Here is a 25,174-nt window from a genome sequence, read left to right on the forward strand (position 1 = left end):
GTCGTCGTTATCCTCACAAACGACGAGTGGATAGATCGTAGGTTATAGATCAGAATAATCCTTGTGATCAAATGAATGAACTGCACGCTAAGAAGTTTCTTTTTCGCATGTGGGGTTTGTGCGTGAATTAATCCTAGTGAGATTATTAAACGCGATCCGATGTTTTAGGGAACACTTGCTTTTATTACGGTAAAATATTTACACGTGAATACATAGTTGTATAACGACAGTATAATACTAGTATACTAATATATTATATCAGTGAGTGGCGGGAGAGAGAAAGAGAGAGAGAAAGCACTCTCGGCAATCTTGGCATAAGATGAACGACTGTGTCACAGGTGCTGAAGCCGCGATCAATCTGCAGCAGTGCGGACGTGAATTAGATACAAGTGTAGAAGAGTATCTTCGCGTTCAAGCAGTGTAGCGTCTCGGTGCAGTGTGCCAGGCGAGTATTTATCGCGGGACTTGATCCTGCCTCCCTGCCTGCCCGATACCAGGATATATACCCATTGCAGAAGACGAGGAGGGAGCGAGATGGAGGCTGGATACTCCATGCTAAGCACCGACCTCGACGTTTGCCGAATGTTCGACCAGTACTTGTACAAGGTTAGTAAGTCGACCCTGTTATCCGAATCCGATCCGATAAGCCACTATCGATCATTGATCTTTGGATTGTTTTCGAGTTTGCAATATATCGTTACAAGGTCTATGGTTTAATTGTACTGCTCTTTAAGTCCCTTCTACGATATACTTTACATGCTGATCGGGAACTTGTTCAAGTTTTTGTAGATTCCTACATATTATGTAGGTACTCGTTTTACATGTATATGGATCTGAGGGAAGAAGAAGAGGTTTTATTATAGTAGTCGTTGATGAGTAATTGCGTTGTTTGTTGTTGTTGTTGTCGTCTACTTTGAATGGTTCGAAATGTATGTGTATGTAGTTCCGCGCCACTGGTTTTATTACACGAATTAGAGAGACTAATGCTTGGATCAAATTCAAAATTAGTGTTGGCTGCTGCGTGCCTATACACGGAGAAATCTCTCCGCTGTTCCAGGAATTTCAGGTATACATATACGTATGCCTAGTGTAGTTGTGTGTATATATATATATATATATATATATACACGTAGCGACGTCCGCTTCTTCGCAAAAGGAAATTTGCAATTTCCTGGCCTCAGAATTAATTATTAGAATTAAAGGCGCCCTCCTCATCCTCCCCCTCCCCTCCCACCCCCCGCGTTTCGTTCTTCCTTCTCTTCTTCTTCTTCTTCTTCTTCTATTTATCTCCGTATTTCGTTGAAGTAGCGCTGCTTACTGCAGCAACAGCTGCCAATAAGACTGTAACAGTAACAGTAATTTAATTATCTTGGCAGCGAATTGGAATTTCTACCTCTCGTCTCTGTCTTATGTATTGTGGAGTATCACACGTACGTATAATATCTCTCTTTGCTTGCTTATACTCTGCTCACTATACTGTTAGTCGCTGTGTCAGCTCGCACACATCGTCATGCTTACGATACTGATACTATGACAGTACTACCACCACCACCACCACCACCACCACCACCACCAACAGCAGCAGCAGCAGCAGCAACAGCTCTCTAGCTGCCCGGTGTATAAATTGAAATTCTTCCTCCGAGTCATATTTATAACTTCAAAGCCCCTCGCGAGGAACGCAAGTTTGTCAGCGGGCAAACATACACGAATTGATGTTTTAAAACTATACGGATGTTATTATACACGTGCTTTGGATTATACAGATTTCTATATAAAACTTACTTACTTACTTACTTACTGACTTACTACTTATTCGCGCCTCGTTGTACGATTTTCAAATTTCTTTCTCGTCCTCTTCCTCCAGTTTTTGTTCTTTTTTTTCCCCATTTTTGCTGTTTTTTTTTTCCATCTTCTTTTTTTTCTAATTTTTCTCCGACAAACGAGATAGATCGCCGTATCATCGTATTCTTAATTCTCTCTCTTCACGCCAGTGATCATCATCGTTGTTGTTGTTGTTGTTGTTGTTATGATTATTATTAAAATTATTATCATTATTATTCAAACGATCACTTCATGGAACATTTCGGTTTTGTGTCAAGCACTATGACTGATCTTGCATCGTCGCGCATATCTGACTAGATATTGTATACATATATATGTAGGTATATACCTACTTGGCCCGCCTGAAGCAGCATTGCAATATCGATTTGTCGTAGACTCGTCGTCGCGAGGTGAGGGAGGATGAGATAAAAGGAGAAGCAAATAGAGAAACTGAGTGATAGAGAGATAGATAAAGAGAGAAAGAGAACAAGAGAGAGAGATAGAGAGACGAGTTTTTACCCGAGATTTTGGTCCCTCTAATATTTCTGTACACGTACCAACCAACCAACCAACCAACCAACCAACATTTACACGCTGCAGCAGTACGTAATATTGCCTCCCTAATGCATTTCTTCAGGTTTATTTCCTCTCTCTCTCTCTCGCTTCTTTTGTCCTCTGCACTCGGTCGACCGTTGTATACATGCATACACGGGATGAGAACGTGTGTAACACGAAGCCATTCATCCTAGGCACGGTACACACGTGTATAATAATAATACGCTTTTTACTCTCCTCGTACCTTTCGTTGAAGCAAAATGAAAGCCCGATGCTCTCTCCCCCCCTCCCACACTTTTTCCCTTCCTCCCTGCCTCCTTCCTTCATCCCGTTGCACTCGTGAAAGAAAAGGATAAAAAAAAGAAATAAAAAAAAGAAATAAAAAAAAAACAAACAAATTGAAAGTGTAGAAAGAAATTATGTAATATAATATCAAGGATCGTCTGTATACTATATTTTTTAATCTCTAATCCATTTATTGCGAATGAGTTTGCAGAAAGGAAATTCAAAGTGAATTTTTACAATTATATAATTGTTGATTATTACGCGCGTATCTACTATAGTTAAAATACATCGTTTGTTGTATTATGAAATTTCACCGTTTTCAGTACTGGTTGTTTCGACATTTTTTTTTTTCATCATCGCACTGCTTGAAAATGTTGATTACGTACAAATTTTGATCTTGCATGCATATCTCGCGTATTGAATAATAATGGTGTTGATAATAACAACAATAACACCTATAGTTTTAATGAAAATAGAAAGAGAAACAAAAATATGTCGAAAGCCACGGGTTTCGTTTTTTTTTTTTTTTTATTTCAAGTAAAAATCAAATTCTATTTATCACGCGGGTTGTGCAAATCGTTAAGTAACAATTCAGATTTCGATTCGATTTTTATTAAACGAAAGTCAACGCTTGCGATAGATTTTCAATCGTAAAATGTTACAAATCCCGGCAATGGTTATCTGTAAACGTAACATTTCATTGTTCTCATGTTTTTTCTTCTTCTTTTTATTCCCTTCTCTTTCATTTTTATTCTTTTCCCTTCTTTATCATACGTATATCTATGTATATGGAGTACATAGATCAATCGTTAGGACTGACGGTTAAATCAGTGCAAACAGATAAGGATAACAGATGTGGTAATAAATAACACGGATTCACCTACATATATATACACACATATAATACATATCGTCCGATGTTCTTATATTATATATGTATATATCACATGTATGAATATCATACCCCATATATATATATATATATATATATATATACGTATAAGGTGGAGATTTTACGTAGGTACACATGTGTCAGGTATACCAACTCCTGCACATGTCCATGTACACATGTATGTATGTACATATCTGGTCATGTCTCTCTCCCGCACATCGCTCAACCTGACTGTCGACGATTCGTTATAAACCGCCGGATACATACACGATAACGCTGAACGTATATATATATATATACATATATACATATATATATATTCGTATATGTATGTATACGCAAGTATGTGTATAAAACAAGGGAATATCCATATCTTGGCAATTCATAAATTTAACGTTTTATCAACGTGACGTTGTATATTATAGGAGACCCGTTTCTTCTCATATTATATAGAATATGTACATACGTATATACATATATAATATTATTTGTATCATGCAACGTATATATCACAGATTTATATAATTCATTCATTTTTTTTTTTTTTTTTATCATTCCCTTTGCCGGTATCTATCCAACAAAGATATTACGGAATTCGCCTAGTAAGTATTGCTCGGATATTGTGTTGTAAAAATGGCACCGCGCAGGGGGGAGGGGGGGGAGGATAAAATAAAACACCGTAAAGTATCAGCAAAGATGAAAAAAATAAAAAGTTGTCGAGGAACAATAATACATATATATAGGAGAGCGGTGAATGTGTGTGTAAGGGAAATGTATATCTATATACTATACATATATATATATAAAATATATATGTATATATATAATGTATAACATATATTTTACTTTCCGAAAAGTTTTTATTATGATTAAATCTTGAAATTCATTTCAACTTTTCGTCTGAGAAATGGAGGTTGAGACGACGGCGGTGAGGAAAGTAGCAAGCAAGACCAACTTCCAGGTTATATAGGAGAAGAGGGGAGGGGAGGGGAGAGGAGGTCTCCCCCCCCCCCCCCCCCCCCCCACCCTCCCACGTATCTTACCCGGCTAAAGTTGAAAGAATTTATTTTCACTCGCGATGACGTATATCCATACCTATTATTTATTCTCTCTCGTTTCAGTTGTTTAAAAAAAGAATTTGTTTTTTTTTTCCTTTCTTTTAAATTAAATTTAATTTCTTTCGATGCTAATAAAGAATATGTAAACGATAACGAAGCGGCATACAAGCAATTATTATTGTGTAAATTTGGAACTGTTGGTAAGATTTGAATGAAAACAATGATAATCTCGTGTTAAAATGGATCGTATAAATTCGTTACTGTCGACACGTTGTTTTAATGCACTTGACATTTATTATCGTGATTATATACGTACTCGCTGTGATTATAGGTGAAATTGAAATCGATTTTTAACCTGCTAGGACGTTTTACGCGTGTGTCTATATATACCTATATACGTACACGCGTATCTTGTATTTAATACTATGTGAATTGTAGGCAACGTCATAGGTTGTTCCTGGGTATTTTATACCCATGAGTTATAGACTATATAATCCGGCAGGTGATGGCGGTGCAGAACTGTTGCCGTGGCAACATCGCCGATCGTATAACTGATAAGTCTTCCTGTGCAAGCCAAGGTGTGTGTAAATGCTGAGCTAACATTATTTACCGTACAATAAAACAGAAATGGTGCCAGGCTGCGTCATCTCTATTTTTATCTATCTTCATAATTCACATGTTAGTCGATAGATGATTATTATTATTATTATTATTATTATTATTATTATTATCATGATGATCACGATGATGATGCCACGAATCTTTTTTTACTCTGTTCGTATTATTACACATAAATTTCAGTGTTTTCGTCTTTTTCGAACCGTTCTTTTTTTTTTTTTTTTTTTTTTTTTTCTAATCAAAGTTTATAATTTAACGTTATTCATAATATCTGTTCGAGAAATTAATCGCACAAATTATATATAAACGATGGAAAATAAACGAAAATATACGGATTTAAACAGGTTTTTCTTCGTACGATTATAGTCGGTATATGTATGTATGTATATATGTAATATATACTTTGTAACTCGATGCTAAATGTAGAAATAACGTCGAATGAATTCCCACGATGGAAGTTGTATAAAATTCCGGACTGATATTAACCCAGATTACGCAAAACCCGTGTCTCGTTTGCTGCCGATTTACGTGTGTATGTTTATACATGTATACATATATATATATATACACGCACACAGCTATAGATGTATAATGTATATGTATCCACCTGCGGCGTAAGGTAAATTATATAGAGCAACTCCTCCTTCGACAAGAAAGTTCAATTAGTTTGCACGATATAATAATATTTTTGCAAGTTCATCCGTCACTGCGGATATAATAGATGCAGATATTATTAAAAATATACTTTATCTATCTAGTTCGATCTTTTATCGTTCCTCGTCGTCGATCAGCTGTATCGGATTAATTCAACATGCATTAATTAATTATAACGCGAGGTGGAAGGAAATTGTTGAATTATAAAAATTGTAAAAAATATGTGGGAAAGTTATTAATTTATTTACAGAAGTGTTCAGAGAATACCGATTGCAAGTTGGTGTGTGTGTGCGCGTGTGTGTGTGTGTGTGTGTGTGTATAGCATAGCGTAGCGTAGCGCTATATATCACACTCAGGCACATAATGTAGTGGGTACACTCCGAGGGGTGATATATGGTGGAAAGTTTGAAACTTTGTCAGTCCTGCATTAAACTTTGGAGCCAACTATTTCTTGAGGGAAAGGGAAGAAGAAAAGACGGAGTTAAGGTAACGCCATTCCGCGTCAAGGGGAGAGGAAAGATGAATGGAATCCTTTAAATATATGTATATATCGTTGGATAGATTTTCTCGCTTCAGGTGCAGAATCTCAGCTGTCGAAGTCGCGTAAGTACACGGACGTTGGAGCGTCTTTTTACTTTTTCAAAATTTGGAAAAAAAATTTACAGATTCGTTACCACCCACAGAAATTAGCCAAATTTTCACAATTGCACTGAATGGATCGACCTATCAGGTATGATGCCACTCGGCGGTGATGAAACACACATTTTGAGCCCAGTCCCATGAGATTTGATGGTGAAATTACGAAATGGCAGCTGATCTAGTTTCCGATTACAAAGTACACCGAAATCTCATTTTGTCGACATTTGTTACCGACTTTTCATGCATGCCGGTAATTTTTTACCGACATTACACGCATACATTACCGGCATGCGCGTAATGTCGGTAACAAATGTCGCCAAAATGAGATTTCGGTGTACTTTGTAATCGGAAACTAGATCAGCTGCCATTTCGTCATTTCACCATCAAATCTCATGGGACTGGGCTCAAAATGTGTGTTTCATCACCGCCGAGTGGCATCATACCTGATAGGTCGATCCATTCAGTGCAATTGTGAAAATTTGGCCAATTTCTGTGGGTGGTAACGAATCTGTAAATTTTTTTTCCAAATTTTGAAAAAGTAAAAAGACGCTCCACTTTTTGCCAAAATAAGGCATTAATTGCCCAAGTTTCACTCTGATCGCTTGAACGATATAGGAGTTTTGCTTCCCCGCGTTTTCGAGGTGTACAACGCTTCTTTATAAGCACCTTAAAGGTGTTGCTTGTAATAAGCATTCGCGACAAAGGGTGTCGTCGAACACGACTAAACGCGGCAGCCATCTGTCAAGGAGCAAAGGACTCACCCAGTGTAACATGGATTTTGATGAAATTGAAGGAGGGTGGGTGGCTCGGGGTGATGTCGGAAGAATTTTAGACCCCCAAACATGCGCCACTTGAGCCTTGTTTTCGAGTCTCGGGGCTAAATTTCTTCTGACATCACCCCGAGCCACCCACCCTCCTTCAATTTCATCAAAATCTGTGTTACATTGGGTGAGTCCTTTGCTCCTTGTGAGTATAATTAAAATTTCAATCAACGTATAATGTACTCGATTCCCGGAAGATCTCTGTGGCTCTTCGTTACTGGTTTAATGAGAATTTTTTTTTATCCCCCACGACGTTATGTAGTACCTAGTAATTAGATATCTATATACTGTACTAGGATGTTTGAGAAGAAAATAATTTGAGATTTTCCATCGTCGCATCCCCTAAAAAGTATTTTTTTTTTTTAGACTAAAAGAAAGGTTTCGTGAAAAGATTGGTGTTCCAGGTTACGTGGAAGATCGCGTTCAGGTGATTTTACACTTTTATAAATTTTTTTTTCAAATTTAAAAAGTAGCGTGAATATTTTTTTTTTGTCATTCCTCACGTCAATCACAAAATCAATTTACCCTCAAAGAAAACCCAGACTCGTAATTTCAGTGGATCTGACGACTTTATCGCTATTAATTTAATCTCATGAAATAATTATCATTTCGCTCACTTTTACACGCAATCTTTTTTCAACCTAACAAACTTTTTAGGAAGTACTGCGGTGGTGGAAAATCGAAAATCACTTCGCGCCTCGCGGATTTTCACTCTCAATGATTCCGGCCCCTTCGCTTTCTGTTATCGACGAGCAATTCGTTATTAGCCCACCACCTGCAAACGCAGGCAATCCAGCTTTCTCTCTCTCTCTCTCTCTTTCTCTCCTTGTTTTTGTGTCCTGCCACACGAGCAAACGGCCCTCGCTGATCATGACACTTGTTGCTCGATGACCTCGCGTGATTCACGCAGTGTTTAACGTGACGATATTTTCACCTCCAGTGTTTTAGTAAACGTTTCAACAGCCTCACTTAGTTCCTGTATTTTGATGATGCAATTTAAGCAATATAAGTAATCAATAATATCATTTTTAATAACAAAATCAATCGCGTACCTACAAAATGTGTCCCCCACTTTCAAAAAACCTTCAACTTTGATGTATATTCGTATCCCTAACTCATAGATAATGCTAAATTCCTATAAGAAAAAAAAGTTGAGGGTGCGAATTAACACCCAAGTTGAGGGTTTTTCCGTAAGGAATGGAGAGTACACTCGGGCCTCATAGTATAGACACTGGAATTAGGCTATAGCTTATCATTGAACGGATCTTCACTCGAAGAACAAATGAATAATTTCTCGTATTAATTTATATTGATTCCTACCTTACCATACGATTTCCATTAATTTTCACCCTTAACCGATTAATTTACACTAATTCCAATATCACATGCTTCGCATTCCCGGGGAAAATCATTGCAAATTATTCGACGGAATAAAAATGAAAATAAACTGTGAAAACTAAGGAATTAAACGATTTCCTCGACGCCACCGTCACGTAATTCCCGTTACACTTTTTCACCTGTCTTTTCAATTTTATTTCCAAATTTTAAATTGACAACTTCAAAAAATTCACAAACGGCTTCTACCTACATATATAGCTTCCCAATTTTTGCTGCTTCAAGCCGTCACAGCCCCAACCTAAAAACGAGAGACAAACGTGGACGAAGGTTGAGCTTAAGCTTGCGGGCTGGTTGACCGAGGGTTGTTTTAGCGGTGGGTCGGGTTAGCCGTTGCAGGTCGGCTTTATAGGCAGGCAGGCCGAGAGGGGCGGCCGGCTGTCCGCTGACAAAATCACAAGGGGTGGCCGCCACTTGTTGAGTCGTCGTTCCAACACGATGATCCCGCTTTTCCAAAGTCTCCCCCGGTAATCCTCCCTTCCACTTTATAGGCACAACTGACACTTTTCCGTTTGATCGAAAACACCGATTTTTTCTAACGATTAATCGATCATTTTCTCTCCATGTTTTTTACCATTCGATTCATTGATGTTTGGACACTTTTTTCTCAACGTCGGATATTTGCCAGTTTTTTTCTTTCCTTTTCTTTTCTTTTTTCTTTTTTTTTTTTTTTTTTTTTTTTGTTTTCCCGACGACGATTTGCGACGCGAATTCGAACGAGAAGAAAAGTTAAAAAAAAAAAAGCAAAGAAAAACAAACGACAATTGTTGATATTGTGTATATTTCGAGAAAAGAAAAGAAAAAAAAAAAATAATCCGGTCGCAGAATGAACGGAAATTTTTTTTTCTTACAAATACGTAAAATTTGTATTTTCTTTCGCGCCGGATTTATCGACTTCTTTTCTTCTTGAAGATCATCGATTCATATGATAGACTTTTTTTTTTAAACACAATTAAGTATCAAACTTTAACTGTATAATCAGGTTTGCCAACATCTTTCGAGTGTTTCGTCGGGATGACACAAGTTTCCACTTCCATTTTCTGATTTGAGAACTTGAATGAGATTCTATTAGCACAGCGACAAAAGTATATGTTTGTTGAGTAAAGAAAATTGACTAACAAGAGTGGCAGCATTGATTATAATAACAATAACAAACAATGGAAATTTGGCTGCTTTTCCATCTGGAGAATGCGCTGCGCGCAAATTGTGTTACCAACAAACGTGGGGGAAGAATTTAAAAGTTCTACTAAACTTTGGTTACTTCATCATTCAGCTCGATTCAGGTCCAGTATATATATTTTTCACAATAGCTTTTTGAGGGAGGAAAAAAAAATGGATAAATGAATAAAGGTTATATAAATAATAAATCTGGAATTAAAAATACTTTTCATTCAAGTGTTATCAATTTTTTATTTTCAATTTTTCGAAAGTATTTTTCATCCCAGATTTATTTATTTATTTATTATTTTTTTTTACTCTCAACGTGAACTCAAGATTTTTCAAGTTGGAGCGTCAAGTTTTTTTCTTCCTTTTTTTTTTTTCTCTTCTTTTATCTTCGTGTTTTACAAATTTTTAAAAACCGTTTCTCTTATCTTCACGGTGCCGCAATGCTGCATGCATTTGCAGGCCTTGCATATTTATATGATATCGGCTTTCATTTACATAAATTATAATGGACACCTGTGATATGTGCGCATATTATACATTAATTATTATACGTTGTGTATATTCCTGTTCGACGTCGAGAAATCTTGACGTTTCATTAATTAACCGTAGAACGTATATTATACGTTTAAGCTGTTAGAAAGTTAACGAACGATACCCTCCCCCCCCCCTCCCCCCCCCCCCCCCCTTCCCCTTGTCCTCGTCTCCTTCTTATTTGCCTCCAACATGCATCGCCGATTGATCCTCGAAGCTCAAGCTGGTTAGCAATTATATGCATACGTTTTACAGGAAAATACGTTATACATATATAATATACATATATAATTATTATATATATGTACCTGTACTTGCATGCAATCCGTATGTTTGTACTATAATCACTACACGGTGCAGCAGTGCAATCAGCAGAAACTAATGCAGCTGCAGCATTATCATTATCATTATCATTATAATTATTATTAATATTAAGAAGTTGCCGCAGGAGAGTAGATTCTGCGGTTTGTACATTCTATATGTATATATATTATGTATAAGTATACCTGGATTTCAATTTTTGCACTATCATTAGTTTTAGCATCCCCCCCCCCTTCTCCCCCCCCCGACAAGCGTCCAGGTATTTTTTTATACTCCTTTTCAATCTTGTTGCCGATATTTTATGTGTTCGTTTTTGCATAAATTTACATTCAATTTACATATATATATGTTACATACATGAAACTAGATTTCCCTATCTCTGTGCATCGACGCGTGACGCGTTTCCGGAGCTAAAAAATACTAAATAAATTACTTGATTTTATGTGTTATATATATGTGTATGTGTATGTGTATACGTGCAATACACTTTTGCAAGTACCTTGTGTTTATATATTTCTCCTTCTTATTTCCTTTTTTTCTTCTTTGTGTCTCGAGTTAGAGGAAAAAGTTTGACACCAATTTGCATTCTGAATGTTCGCGTAAAGTTTGTTCTTATTTCTATATTTTTCTTTATCGCGGAATGAAAAAGTTGTGCAAAAATAATGGAAGTTATATTTGAAATAAAATTTCGCTGTCTGCGCGGGAGAATTTTTCTTTCTTTTTTTTTTTTTTTTTTTTCTAACAACGGTGAGGTAGTTTTTTATTTCCCCACACAGCTTGCACGCATGCCTCAGCGTTAGTCGTAGCAAATATTTGCTTCTACCGCACACACAAATTACCATGATTTCTCTAATTACAGTACAGTACGATTCATGTTTCTATATCTAGTGAAACGCTCAATCAAATACCCGCTTTAAGTCTCTTACACGACTCACTCTACGTATAGGTATAATAGGTCTAACAGGTATAAACCTGCAGAGGTAAAAATAAGATCGGGACTAGGGATAAACCAGGGGGAAAGAAGGAAGGAAGGAAGGAAAAAAGGAAGGACCTATAATTATAAACGAATAAATATATCTCTCGATCTATACGGTCCGGTATATGCGTGTGTATATGAGGTATATAATAGCATTGCTTCTATACTTACCTTTTTACCTTTTTACCTTCTTACCATTCCGCCGGACAGGCATTCTATTATTATTATTATTATTGTTTTTGTTGTTGTTGTCTTCCTTGAGATTTTTTTTTGTTTTTTTTTTTTTGTTTTATTATACACATCGCGATATACGGAGAGAAGGAACGATAGATTAAACACGAGTTTAAAAAATCTTCGCGTGGAGAGGGGGAGGAGGGGGAGGTAGTTGTTTCAAACTTAAACGATTTAACAAACTTAAATTTAATTACTCTCGTGATAATTATTGGTGAAAATTAGATACCGACTGGTTATAAAATAAATGTTTTTTAATTACGTTTTTATCAAAGTGGATACAGATTTTATACTTAGTATACGATATACGTGAAGATATACCATCTATAGGTTATTATAAGTACAATAATTGATATCCGTGTAATGGAATTGAAATTTTTTTCAAATTGAAGATTACACCTAGTGGATATTATCTATACATATATAGCCGGAGTGTCGATGTAGCCGAATAATACCGTGCGACGATCACGTATCAGCCTACCTATATATATATTATATAATACCTATAATATAAACTGTTTAATACGAGTATAATTCAAAAGACAATTTCAGCTCTGTCAATGAGTTTCGATATATATATATGTATATATGTATATATTTATATACGCATGTACATGCATTTATACATTATTGTACGTACCTGTCCTTGTAATTATCACTAATTATCCAACCAAAGGATGTAAAACTTTCGTCCGCCATATTACTGGACTATTTATGCAAATTGTTGGTTATGGAGTGGCTGCCTGGCTACTTTGGTATTATTACACGTATGATACACTCGCGTTTCGAATAACTTGTACACACATCGCTTCGACGGGTATTATACCATGCCTAAAACACAAACCCCGAGATATTTAATATACTGATACTGAATATGCCGAGGTAATAACTTTGGTATTCAATTAGACTCGCCACGTAGATTACAGCCTCGGTCCGATGTGGTATCTATCCATAGCTGTTAGAATTTGTTAATGTGTTTTCGCTTAGTTTTAAATTAGGATTAAATTAGTAACGTTAACATATCGCGTTACTACGCAGATTTAGGATTATATGGAAGTTAATAAATCATGATAAACAAAGCGTACTCATATATTTCGAAAAATTTAACTATTTGCTATAATCATTCAGAAATTGAAGAATAATTATTTTTTATCCCGATGACGATTCGTTACGTTGACCTTTAACTTATAACTTACACCTTGTAGTTTAAAACTTTGTTCAACCCATGCTATTATTATTATTATTATACATTTTTCAAAATCCGCGTGATGTAGTGTAGAAAAAATAGAAAGAGATTAAAATATATTTAGTCACCATTTATAGATTGATCCTTCAATTTTCCTGTAGCTTCGATATTACGAAGCAAATTCATTCACCCCTTATTTTCTCAGTACAGCTGTAGTAAAAAAAAATCCTACAAGTTCCCTGTAATTTCAAGCTTTTTTCTATCGCATCGATCATCCCCGTGCTGGCTGGGGAAAAAAAAAAAAAAAAAAAAAAAAAAAATTAATCCAAAAATCACGAAGCACCTAACTAATCGACACTTTTCTCCAATCATCGTGTAAACGCGTAATCCTGCAGCTTCGCGCGTGCCAGGACAAGAGCAAATTCCGTGTAGGTATCGCACTTCTACATATATGTATACCTATACCAGGCTCAAATGCCGAGGGGATTCCCCGGAGTGACGTAATCCGCCATCCGGGTTTCGCGAGGGTCGGCGCACCCGGCACGCGACGTTCACTTCCGGCCCCCCGGCGAGAGAGGAAAGTGCCCGTCTCACATTTTTTACCCTCGGGCGATTCGCTTATTGTCATCGCGAACTATCAACGAGGTTTTCTTTTATTCTCGGAGCATAACTTTCCGCAACGGTGATTCGACACTTTGTAGGTTAGATTTAGGATTAACGGGGATCGAATTGAAAGTTGGATGAGAAAACGAGCCTTGATATCCGATTAGGAATAAATAAAAAATCTTCATTCTCAAAAATTGTTGATACGAATTAGTGCTGTGCGATTAATCGATCGAACGGTAGCTTCGATTAATCGAACTTACCTTGTGATAATTCTGCAAACCAATCGACACGTGAATCGACACGGTCGACTTATCGATCGAGTGAAAAAATGATTAATCGAACAATTAAATGAAACGATTGATCGATTAATCGCACAGCATCTCAATGAATCTGAATTCGCGTTATTCGAATGTCGAATGTGTAAAATTGCTGGAGAATTTTCATTTTCTAACGTTTCTCCTTCCTTTTCTCCTGAAAATTTTTATCCAAACATCTGTGTGTCCCGCATTAATCCTTAATTTTATACACGGAGAAGGGGGTTAAAAATTCACGCCATCGTCCGCGGCTTACACGTGTATATGTAACAGCTCAGGCGTAATCCTCTTACCCGTCGGCATTATATTTTCCCGGGGGATTTAAGATCGAAGGATTGTCGCGCGTTACTGTTACACAGGATTCGAGTTGTATTCGTTCGTTTAATCGAGTTCTCTGATTTTATGAATTTCATCGAAATTTCTCTCTCATTTTTCCATCTTACCTTGAAGTGCAAACAAAAGTTTTTCGCTATTTCGTTAACTTGAATCTTTCCCGGGGGGTGGGATTAATTTTTCTCAATCATTCCTTTCCATGTATCCACAGTTGACGGAAATTTCCACGCTTCGTCGTATATTCCATGTATATAATGAATGCATAGATGTGTCTATACTCACTAAATCGTGCTTTATTCATTCTTTATTTTATATGTCATTCCTCAAACACCGTGAGCTGCCTGTATTATTCCACACTTTCTATTTACGTGGGTCTTTGTCATTCACCGAGCTTATTACGTGCCTGTATGCATGTATATATGCATTAAGTGTGGCTGATTGTGAACATGACTGACCCATAATAACGGTCTTCTCTCCGCCGTGTCGTAAAGATTATAGAAATTGGAATTTCCAATATATTTCCTGTTATAATCCTTCGTCGACATCCTGTCGTAAAGATAATTATACACTATATGCTGCACCTGAAATTAGTCGTTCACATAATAACTGATTTATAAATATATATATATATATATATATATATATATATATAATATATTTCACGAAGAATTTTGTATATTTATATCTTTCGTCTAATTGTTTCTTTGTCACATATGCAAGTCATTTCCTTTGGTTAACGTTTTTTTCCGAGATACTCGAATATTTTTTTCTTCGGTAAGTACGTAAGTTCCTTATATGTATACCTACGTGTCGTGTGTAAATAAAATTCATTCGGAATGTACAAGGGAAATAAGGAACATATCAGTTCGCATGTTAACACCTCGTTATACAGTCAAAATAAAAGAGGGAACCTGTATCTCTTTCTTTTTTGTTATTTTTGTTTTTTTAGATATTTTGATTATTCCTCTTTCATTCCTATCGCGGACAATGTGATTGTGTAACAATTGTTGGGGTCAAGGAAAGAGCTCGGAGCACGCGCCGAGGTTCGTTCGGAATTGATTGTTATTCAACTTTTGACGTGTTTAAATGGCTTGTAATTTTCCTAACAACTTTGCCGGTGAATTTCTTTTTTTTTTTTTATATAAAACTTGTTATACTCATCTTTAAATTATACACGTATTGACGTATACATACCTACATAAATTCATAGATATATGCACGTTGTTTTATATTTTCCTCGATCTGCAGGGTGAGATTGTTGTTCCAAGAGTGAAAGATCGAAGGGCCTCCGAGGTCTGAGGTGAAAGGTTGAGAGGTCGAAGCCGCACTTATAGGTATAGGTGCGAGAATTCTCACGCGGATGAATACACTTGTATGTTTAAAAACAGCGATTGAAAATCTGCGGGTCTTGTTCTTGTTGGTTTTTTTTTTTTTTTTTTTTTTTTTTTTTATTACTTTTTTTTCTTTCAACTTTTAACACTTTTCACGCTTCGTGGATTCGTTCGTTCGTTTTTCCGAGGTTCGCGGAGCTCGCAATTTACACTCAAATATCTACATACTTAGCTATTATATATATATATACATATGTATGTTCGTGAATTATTTGAAATAAATTTTCTTTATTAAAGTTTTTAATTACGTGTCGTTTTAAGATGCGGTAATAAAACTAAAACTATATACGCTACGTGACCTTAATTTGGCAATAAACAAATGAACGCTTCGCGACCGTGACCGTGTTTTATTGGTTTTAATGGCGACAAATGGTTGAAGCTGATCCCAGTTAAGAGCACTTGTCGTTACACTTGTGTCACCGCCGTCAGTTAAGTCTGTGTGTATATATACATATATATGCATAAGGTAGATAGGTAGGTAGAGTTTGTTACATACATACAATAGTACGTGAATGTTGGTACCGTAGAGAAAATTATTACACTGTTTGCTAGAATAATCTTGCTCTGAGTTATTATCGCAACGTTATAGTGTATTGTCATACATGTACCATATATTTTATGATACACACTATACCTATACAACACTAAATGCAAAACTTATCATACATATATATATATATATATACGTATATATATATATATACACGAGGTATTCGCCGTTGTTCTATGGCTCTGAACCCCCCCCCCCCACCGTCCCCCTTTCTGGATCTTTCTTACTTACAATTAACGTTACGAATTTTTTTTTTTTTTTTTTATGTAAATCAAACTCACTGATGGCAATAAAGTCACTCAGGTTGTTTGACAAAATATGTATTTTTCAACATAATGATGATGATGGACGAAAATCTCTATATTCATAGGCTTTACGCAAGGTATGTAATATTTTTCTTATCAGGGCATCTTCAACCTTCGAGGATCAGCCGAGTAACTCGTTCAGTCATGCGAAAAACGTCACTACTTAGAGTATCTGGGTCACAGTCCATGGCAACTCGCGATACGAGCAGACGAATTCGCTCCACCTATAGTATATAGCTTCGATGTTATGAAAGTGAGGAAATCTTACCTGTATATACGCGGAAATATATTTTACACACGTATCGTTTCGAGGTACCGTTTCGCGTCTTGGCATACTTCGGAATTCAGGGCCAGGCTCTATTCCCTAGATTCTTTGAATTTTCATCACCGTATTATCTTTACGCACCAATTTACTTTTATGCTCTCACTTTACGCTTCGCGATCGTTCTTCTTTCGCCGTTCTTCATGCTATGCAACACTGCAGTGAACTCTAGTCTGTAATTTTCGCTCATTTTATGCATGGATAAACTTTGGATTTTCTTTTCACGTAACGAAGATGGTGATGATGAGATGCGTTGGTGAGATTTTTTTTTTTTTTTTTCACCACCGTGAACCTCTGTTTAAACAATCTTGTCGAACATCGCGAGGTGAGATATTATTTTTTTACCAAATCGTTGACGGTTGTTTTGTCGATCTTATTTTTTTTCTTCTTTGTATTTTGAACCTTAACCTTTGCTTGACATACTTTTGTAGAATCCCATGCATAGTTGACAGACCGGAATCGTTTGTTTGTACGATCCAGTGACAAAAACATTTAAGATAAATGAATTATTGAATATTTTCACTTGAATGTTTTTTTGCAACTTCCTAAAAGAATGCTTTTTGATTTACTATATAGATTATTGTATAACAAAATATCGTAATCCCAGATTTTTTTTACATTTCGGTACTTTAAAGTTAACGAAGAAAAGGCGTGGGGTCGTTTGTACCCCAGAGTCTCAAGTAAGGATTGAATTAAATTACCTCGGAGGAATGATCAGGTGTATATGATCTGCACACACACACGCGCAGATACACCTTATACACCTGACAATATTTCTTGTTTCAGTAGAACGTATTCCTCCGTGCATATAAATTGCATGCTGGTAAGATTTGAGAAAACCTCAGGTCGAACACGTCGGTCGTTTATAGTGTACCTTCAGATTTATGACTCGTTGTAAACGCAAATCAACCGAGCGCAAATGTTAAGGGGTTAACTTCACACAGGTACCTTATACCTGCAGGAGAACCTGCTATAAACACTTCCGCGCGAACTTCCATCATACCCGATACACCCTGCTTGGCAATAAGAAACTTGTGAACTAACTAATCGAGACGTTAGAATTGGTCAAAGAGCCAAAAATTGAGATACAGAGACGGGGCGAAATCGGGCAAAACATTATTTTGTTCGTCGATCAAATACGGATGAGGGTAAAAAATTGGGTAGATTAATATTATAAGACTAATTGTTCGGAATCTTGATTCCCGAAAGTGTCACTGATCAAGATTTTGAGCAATTAATCTTTCGTTATTCCATTTTCGCATGTTTGACATTTCGATATATCAGCCATTCCAAATGTAATATTGATCCTTTCAAGTTTTGACATGAGTATATAGTATCACAAATGAAATGAGGTTAAGATAGCGGATACGAAAAATGAAAAAAAAATGAACTTGAGGTGGGAAAAAGCTTACTCACCAAAAGTATAGCCTATAGAAGGGGAATCGGAAGAGAGAATTTTACCATTTTGAGTAATTTGTTTCTTCTCATTTTTATTCTTCACTTCTAAAACAGCACTCGCTCGCACCTTTCCGCTCTCTTACGATTGTCCAAATATTGTCTTTCAAAGTAGGTAGGTATAGCCAGACGTATAAGGTATGTTGGAGGAGGTGGGATGCGACAAGTGAAAAGTAGGTGAGCTAGCGACCTTTTAATATTTTCTTTATCTTTCCACCCCAAGAAATAGGAGAAGTAGATAGACGGAATACAAAGTCGAGAGAATTATGCTTATGGCTGTACAGTGATCTCGTCCATAAGTTGGAATAACTATTGGTCATAAAAATAGGGGGATGCGTCTAGGTATCTATCGCACGAATACGCGAGTGGACTCAAACACACAACACTTCATCCCTAATTTCCTATAGATAAGCATTCCATTCCGATACTCCATCACAGGAGGTATCTAGTCTTGGTCTATCCTCCACGTAATATCTAGTATCTATAGACGCGAGTCGTACGTCATAATACCTACTGCCTGCACCTTCTATCCTCGTACACTCGTGCGTGTTCTCCTCCCCCTCTTCCATCCTCTTCTTCCCCTCTTCTCTGACCAACGCAGGTTGAATGGCCTCGAGACTGAGGGACTCAGGTGCACTTGGCAGGTGTGTGCACAGATTTGCTTCAACTGCTCTTCCCTTTTCTATCTAGTATATGGGTCTCATCTATCAGTCTTGAAGGTGACAACATATTGTGGTTCTGCATCTACGTCATAACGTGAACACCTTCAGCTTCGAATTCCATAGATTTAGGATCATTTTCAGTTTTTGTACTATTGAAACTCACGCCGAGTGTGAATCGACGCCAGGCACGTGCGGTGCGAAAAACATGATGTGGTTGGAGGACCGCCGCCGGAGGCGAGGGTCGAGCTTCTACTTCCCCCGGGTAGTATAGTAACGGTGTGCGAATGTGCACTTGGGACGCAATCCATCCCCCCTTCCAACACTAACTTGTAATCTGCGACTGCTGTAGTGATATTCACGGATCTTTACTCACGCTTGATCGTAAAACATGAACCACGAGAGCCTGCCAACTTCTCGAGGTATGATGCAGACGATGTGAGAATCGGATGACGCGATGGAATGTTCGATGGTCGGCCTACCTATAACCGCGGGAAGCTCATCGAACCGCAGGAAATTCTTTCTCGTTACTGTTATCAAGAGACACGATGATAATCGTTTACGGGACGCAAATTCTTGTTAAGGTGCTTATAAAGAAGCGTTTTACACCTCGAAAACGCGGGGAAGCAAAACTCATATACCGCTCAAGCGATCAGAGTGAAACTTGGGCAATTAATGCCTTATTTTAGCAAAAAGTGGAGCGCCTTTTTACTTTTTCAAAATTTGAAAAAAAAATTTACAGATTCGTTACCACCCACAGAAATTGGCCAAATTTTCACAGTTGCACTGAATGGATCGAACTATCCGGTATGATGCCACTCGGCGGTGATGAAACACACATTTTAAGCCCAGTCCCATGAGATTTGATGGTGAAATGACGAAATGGCAGCTGATCTGGTTTTCGATTACGAAGTACACCGAAATCTCATTTTGGCGACACTTTTTACCAATCTTTCACGTCTGATGGTAATTTTTTACCGACATTACACGCGTACATTAACGGCATGCGCGTAATGTCGGTAACAAATGTCGCCAAAATGAGATTTCAGTGATCTTCGTAATCGAAAACCAGATCAGCTGCCATTTCGTCATTTCACTCGAAATGAATTTCATTTTCAGTTGAAAATGGAAATTGTATAGATAGGAGGAGGAGGAGAGAGACGGCCGAGTTTGGTCTGTGAAGTATGAACGGCTTTGCATTCCAAGAGGAGAGGAAGGAGGATCATCATCGACGGTGATCATCTTTCTTAACAACTCTACGGGACAAGCACGTGTAATTTATTTGTAAAGTGGTTAATGGTGAGCTCAGACGCAACGCACGATTCCATGCATGCCATGCAGGTATTCGAATGGCCCCTGGCGCTGATTAAGACGCTTCCATTAGCTCACAATCGTACAGTAATGGTTTGTAATTTATACGAGAACCGAGAATAGTTTCGATTTGTTTTCCGGTTCTCGGCTCTAGGAGTGCCTTAAAAGATCACGGGATACATCATATTATACCTGTAATGTCCGTATTGTGTACACACAAACACACACTCACGGGATGAGTCAGTTCCATTATTTATAATCAGAGGCTAAAAACCAACCATAATAACCCATTACGGAATTCTAATTGATGGCCCTAATCAAGAGGGTCGCTGTATCGCTGGACTAGAGCCAATCACTTCTTCGGAATGAAATTGACTCGCTGCTTTCTGCCAGCGGGCATGCATGGCAAAGTTGACTGGACCCATTCACCGTCCGTGTGAAGAAAATGAGGATCAGGATTTCAAGTTGTAACTACGATGAAGATTCGAGAGGAAACCGGAAGCGACGGAACCTCATCCTATCCACAGGTCGTCGTATTACGCGACCTTGACTGCCGGTTCGATGCGTTGAATAACTAACGCCTTGGGTCGGCAAACATGTTTTAAGGTGCTTATAAAGAAGCGTTGTACACCTCAAAAACGCGGCGAAGCAAAACTCTTATACCGCTCAAGCGATCAGAGTGATACTTGGGCAATTGATGCCTTATTTTGGCAAAAGGTGAAGCGTCTTTTTACTTTTTCAAAATTTGAAAAACAAATTTACAGATTCGTTACCACCCTCAGAAATTCGCCAAATTTTTACAGTTGCACGCAATGGATCGAACTATCCGGTATGATGCCACTCGGCGGTGATAAAACACACATTTTGAGCCCAGTCCCATGAGATTTGATGGTGAAATGACGAAATGGCAGCTGATCTGGTTTTCGATTACGAAGTACACTGAAATCTCATTTTGGCGACATTTGTTACCGACCTTTCATGCCTGCCGGTAATTTTTTACCGACATTACATGCATACATTACCGGCATACGCGTAATGTCGGTAACAAATGTCGCCAAAATGAGATTTTGGTGTACTTCGTAATCGAAAACCAGATCAGCTGCCATTTCGTTATCTCACCATCAAATCTCATGGGACTGGGCTCAAAATGTGTGCTTCATCACCACCGAGTGGCATCATACCGGATAGGTGGATCCATTCAGTGCAACTGTGATAATTTGGCCAATTTCTGTGAGTGATAACCAATCTGTAAAATTTGTTTCAAAATTTTGAAAAAGTAAAAAGACGCTCCACTTTTTGCCAGATTAAGGCATTGACTGCCCAAGTTTCACTCTGATCGTTTGAGCGGTAAAGGAGTTTTGCATCCCCGCGTTTTCGAGGTGTACAACGGGTCTTTATAAGCACCTTAACGCTTCAGTGGAAGGGTGCAGATCGCAGGTTACGATGTGTGATAAAAGTGCACCCCCGGAATTCACAATTCAACTATATTCACATCATCGTACCAAATACGTTTTCTGTCTGAGCATTTCAAGCATCCAACGCGTATCCTGCACGTGCCCCACAAGAAAGAAGGTCCTGCGATCCGATGTCCCGTCGTTGGGTTAAAAAAGCTCGATGCAGTCCTTCGTCTTCTTCTTCTTCTTCTTCTTCTTCTTCTTCTTCTTCTTCTTATCCCTCGCGACTACACACAAGCAAAGCAGAGCCGAATGAATAAACGTCGCCGCGTGTAGAAAAGGGCGCTACTTACGCCACTGCGCCATGTCGATTCATGTTGCCAGACCGGATTCCTGACTACCAAGGTCACTCCTTCACCACCAACGTTTCTCATTGTTGTAGAGACGGCGGCTACACGCCTATGCTCTCCTCCTCGTCCAGCTCTTCGTGCCTCGCTATCCACCAAACCGTTGCTAACTAAGTTAAGTAGACATCCCAAGGAACACGGCGCGAAGATCACGCTTTTACACTCCTCACTCCTCACTCCCCTCATCGTCTCACTTCTTCTCTTTACTCTTCTTCTCATTTATGCCCGTCGTATAAAAAAGGATTGTTCATTGCTTCAGGGTATTTACAGAATTAATGCTTTTCTTCTTTCTCATAACCACACATACATACAATATAAATATAGGACTAAATAAATATTCTGACGTGCCCAATTATTATTATTGTTAATATTATTATATTCTTTTCAAGTAATACCAAATATCGGACAAATTCTGATCTCTCTTTATATCGTTTCAACGATCAAAGTAAAAGCTGTTCTCGTAACCTATATCATATTTAAGTAATGCGTGGGATTCCTTGATCCGGTATGGAATATTTATACAACCAAGATATTTTTCCGTTTGTTATTAACTACGGTGTATAATTCGGTGAAATTTTTTTTCAAGTCGCTATTTACTTTCTGAGGAGGAGAAAAGCAAGATAAAAAAACAAAAAAAAAAAAAAAAAAAAAAACCACACTTCCTGGCACGCTGAAACATAATTACATTAAAAACGTGTGTGTGTATCTGTGTGAGTATAAAATTAACTTCAAGTTCTTTGACGAGTTTTTATTTATAAACGTATATCTAGTAGTAATAACAAAAAATAACACTGCCGCATAAACTTAAAATGCAAAGCGAAACGTATATTGTATATGTATATATATATATATATATATATATATAATGTATATAATGCAAGATAAGATTACTCGGGGAGGGAAAATGTTGGCCAAACCAAGTCTTGTATACCTACGATGCTGATATTTTACTTACTTCCGGTTGAGATACGTGTTTCCTGTTATGCGCATACTTGTATGTATAAATACTTATTTATGTATGTATACCTTTACAATATATATGTGCATACAATCGCAAATTCAAAATGACTGTACAATTATTGTTATTATGCAATCTCCTGAGATAGGCGAAAGTAGAACAACCTAAGAAAGACTTCCTGTTCACGAATATAATCAGCTTTACTATACAATATATAGCTGATATAATATAATACTCGCGTACTGTTATTATATTTTTCTCTATTTATTTTTTGTCGAAGAATTCTAATAGAATCGTGCAAAAATTTTTGTAGCTATACACCTGGTACAAATGGATGACAGCTATTATTATTATTATTATTATTATTATGCATATGTATCCCTCAAAGTTTGCCTATTTTCTCGATGAACAATTTCCGTCCCACCCGTATGACAATAATGATAATAATAATAACAACAACAACAATAACAGTAATGCGAAATTTGCAATTAATTAATTAATTCACGTCCCCAAAGTAATTAAATGAAAATACAATTTAACATTATTTCGAAGAGGAAGCGCTTGCTTGCGGAGGCTAGACGGTGGAGAGAAAATGGAGGATAATTAATATCGAAGGAGTGCAATTAGGCAAGTTAAAACACAATTAAGCCCTTTCTCCTCTTTTTAATCTCGCTCTCTATCTACCTTCCCTTTGATTCTTTATTCCGTAACAATTACTATGTATATATATAGGTACCTACGTAATATAATACGGCAGTCGTATACACTTCAAAATTGTTGAAAATCTCCGGTAATATTATTGAGAAGATTATTTTCGACAAATTTACTTGAACGATTTTTATTTAAATATATATTTTTTTTTTTCAGTAGTCAATTCAGTATCGACGTTTGTTGATTATACAATCAATATCGATGAAATAATTTTATATTTAACCCCGTCAATATGATAATGAAAAAAAAAAAAAATAGTGTTTATTATGAAATTCAGTGTATTTCGTATTTCTGTTTATGGGGCGTTCCACGCTAAATCCGACGACTTAAAAAATTTTGATTTCCTTAATCTTGTGATATTTTCTAGTACCTCTCAAAAAAATCTTTCTGGTAAATTTTGATATTTTTTTAATTACTTATTGAAAAAATATCAAGTTTTCAAAAAAATCACTCCTTTTTTTGCTTTTTTCTTTATAACTTTCTTAATAATGGCGCAAATTTTTTTTCCCCCTAATCAACGAACCGCAATTTTAACTTTCGGACCAAACAACGGAAGCGCCGCGAGTCCTCGTCAAATCCATGCGCAAAATAAATGGTGATGCGAGAAAATTTAAACGCGCATTATTATACGCAACACGCGCCTTGAGGGTATAGCCAGTCAGCAGTCTGCAACGATCTGCAACGTTCAAGTGGAGCAAATTGTTTTGGCCGGCGGTGCTTTTTCTCGCCTATATAAACGGGCAGCTTTTTTTTTGGGGGGGGGGGGCGAAATTTTAGTGTTTTTCGTGACTTTTTTTTTTAAACAGGGAAGGAATAATTCGAGTTTGTTGAAACTTGGAGGATATTTTATTCATGTTTGGAAGTTTACTTTGTAATTTTTTCAAGTCATTTCCGCCGAAAATACTGGAGCTAGAAGCTATACTGTCCATGAACGATCGCCATCCGATTTTTTTGCTAATGGGCATTCCTGAAGTCACAATTTTTATCTGTAATCATTATAAGGAAATATGTTGTTAACGCAAATAAAAAAAAAATAAAAAATAATAATAATAATAATGATTAAAGATAAAAATTGTGACTTCAGGAATGCCCACTAGCAAAAAAATCGGATAGCGATCGTCCATCGGTTTTGCACTGCAATTTTTACGCAAATTCGATTTCCAATCTATCTCGAATATTCGTGTTTATCTTGTATGTATGAACTCGAAATTTTATATGTGTATAGCGAATTGATTGGGTGTTCTTTATATTTGTCTTTCGGGTAGAGTAGAATCGGAGAGAATCAAGAGGGAGGAAAAAAAGTAATTT

General features: G+C 37.1%; 1 protein-coding gene across 4 annotated transcripts in view; it reads left to right on the forward strand.

The window, feature by feature from the left end:
• Positions 1 to 279: 279 nt before the first annotated feature.
• LOC124407870 (TOX high mobility group box family member 4-like) overlaps positions 280 to 25,174 on the forward strand; it is a 137,108-nt gene continuing 112,213 nt past the window's right edge. For 2 of the 4 annotated variants that reach the window (XM_046884424.1, XM_046884425.1), the window contains exon 1: positions 280 to 606. In XM_046884424.1, coding sequence (XP_046740380.1) covers positions 535 to 606 — 72 coding nt within the window. In that variant the 5' untranslated portion in view covers positions 280 to 534. The remainder of the gene's footprint in view (positions 607 to 25,174) is intronic. The other 2 variants (XM_046884426.1, XM_046884430.1) reach the window with 1 other exon arrangement.

This window comes from Diprion similis, chromosome 7 (genome assembly GCF_021155765.1).
Source record: "Diprion similis isolate iyDipSimi1 chromosome 7, iyDipSimi1.1, whole genome shotgun sequence".
Lineage (NCBI taxonomy): Eukaryota > Metazoa > Arthropoda > Insecta > Hymenoptera > Diprionidae > Diprion > Diprion similis.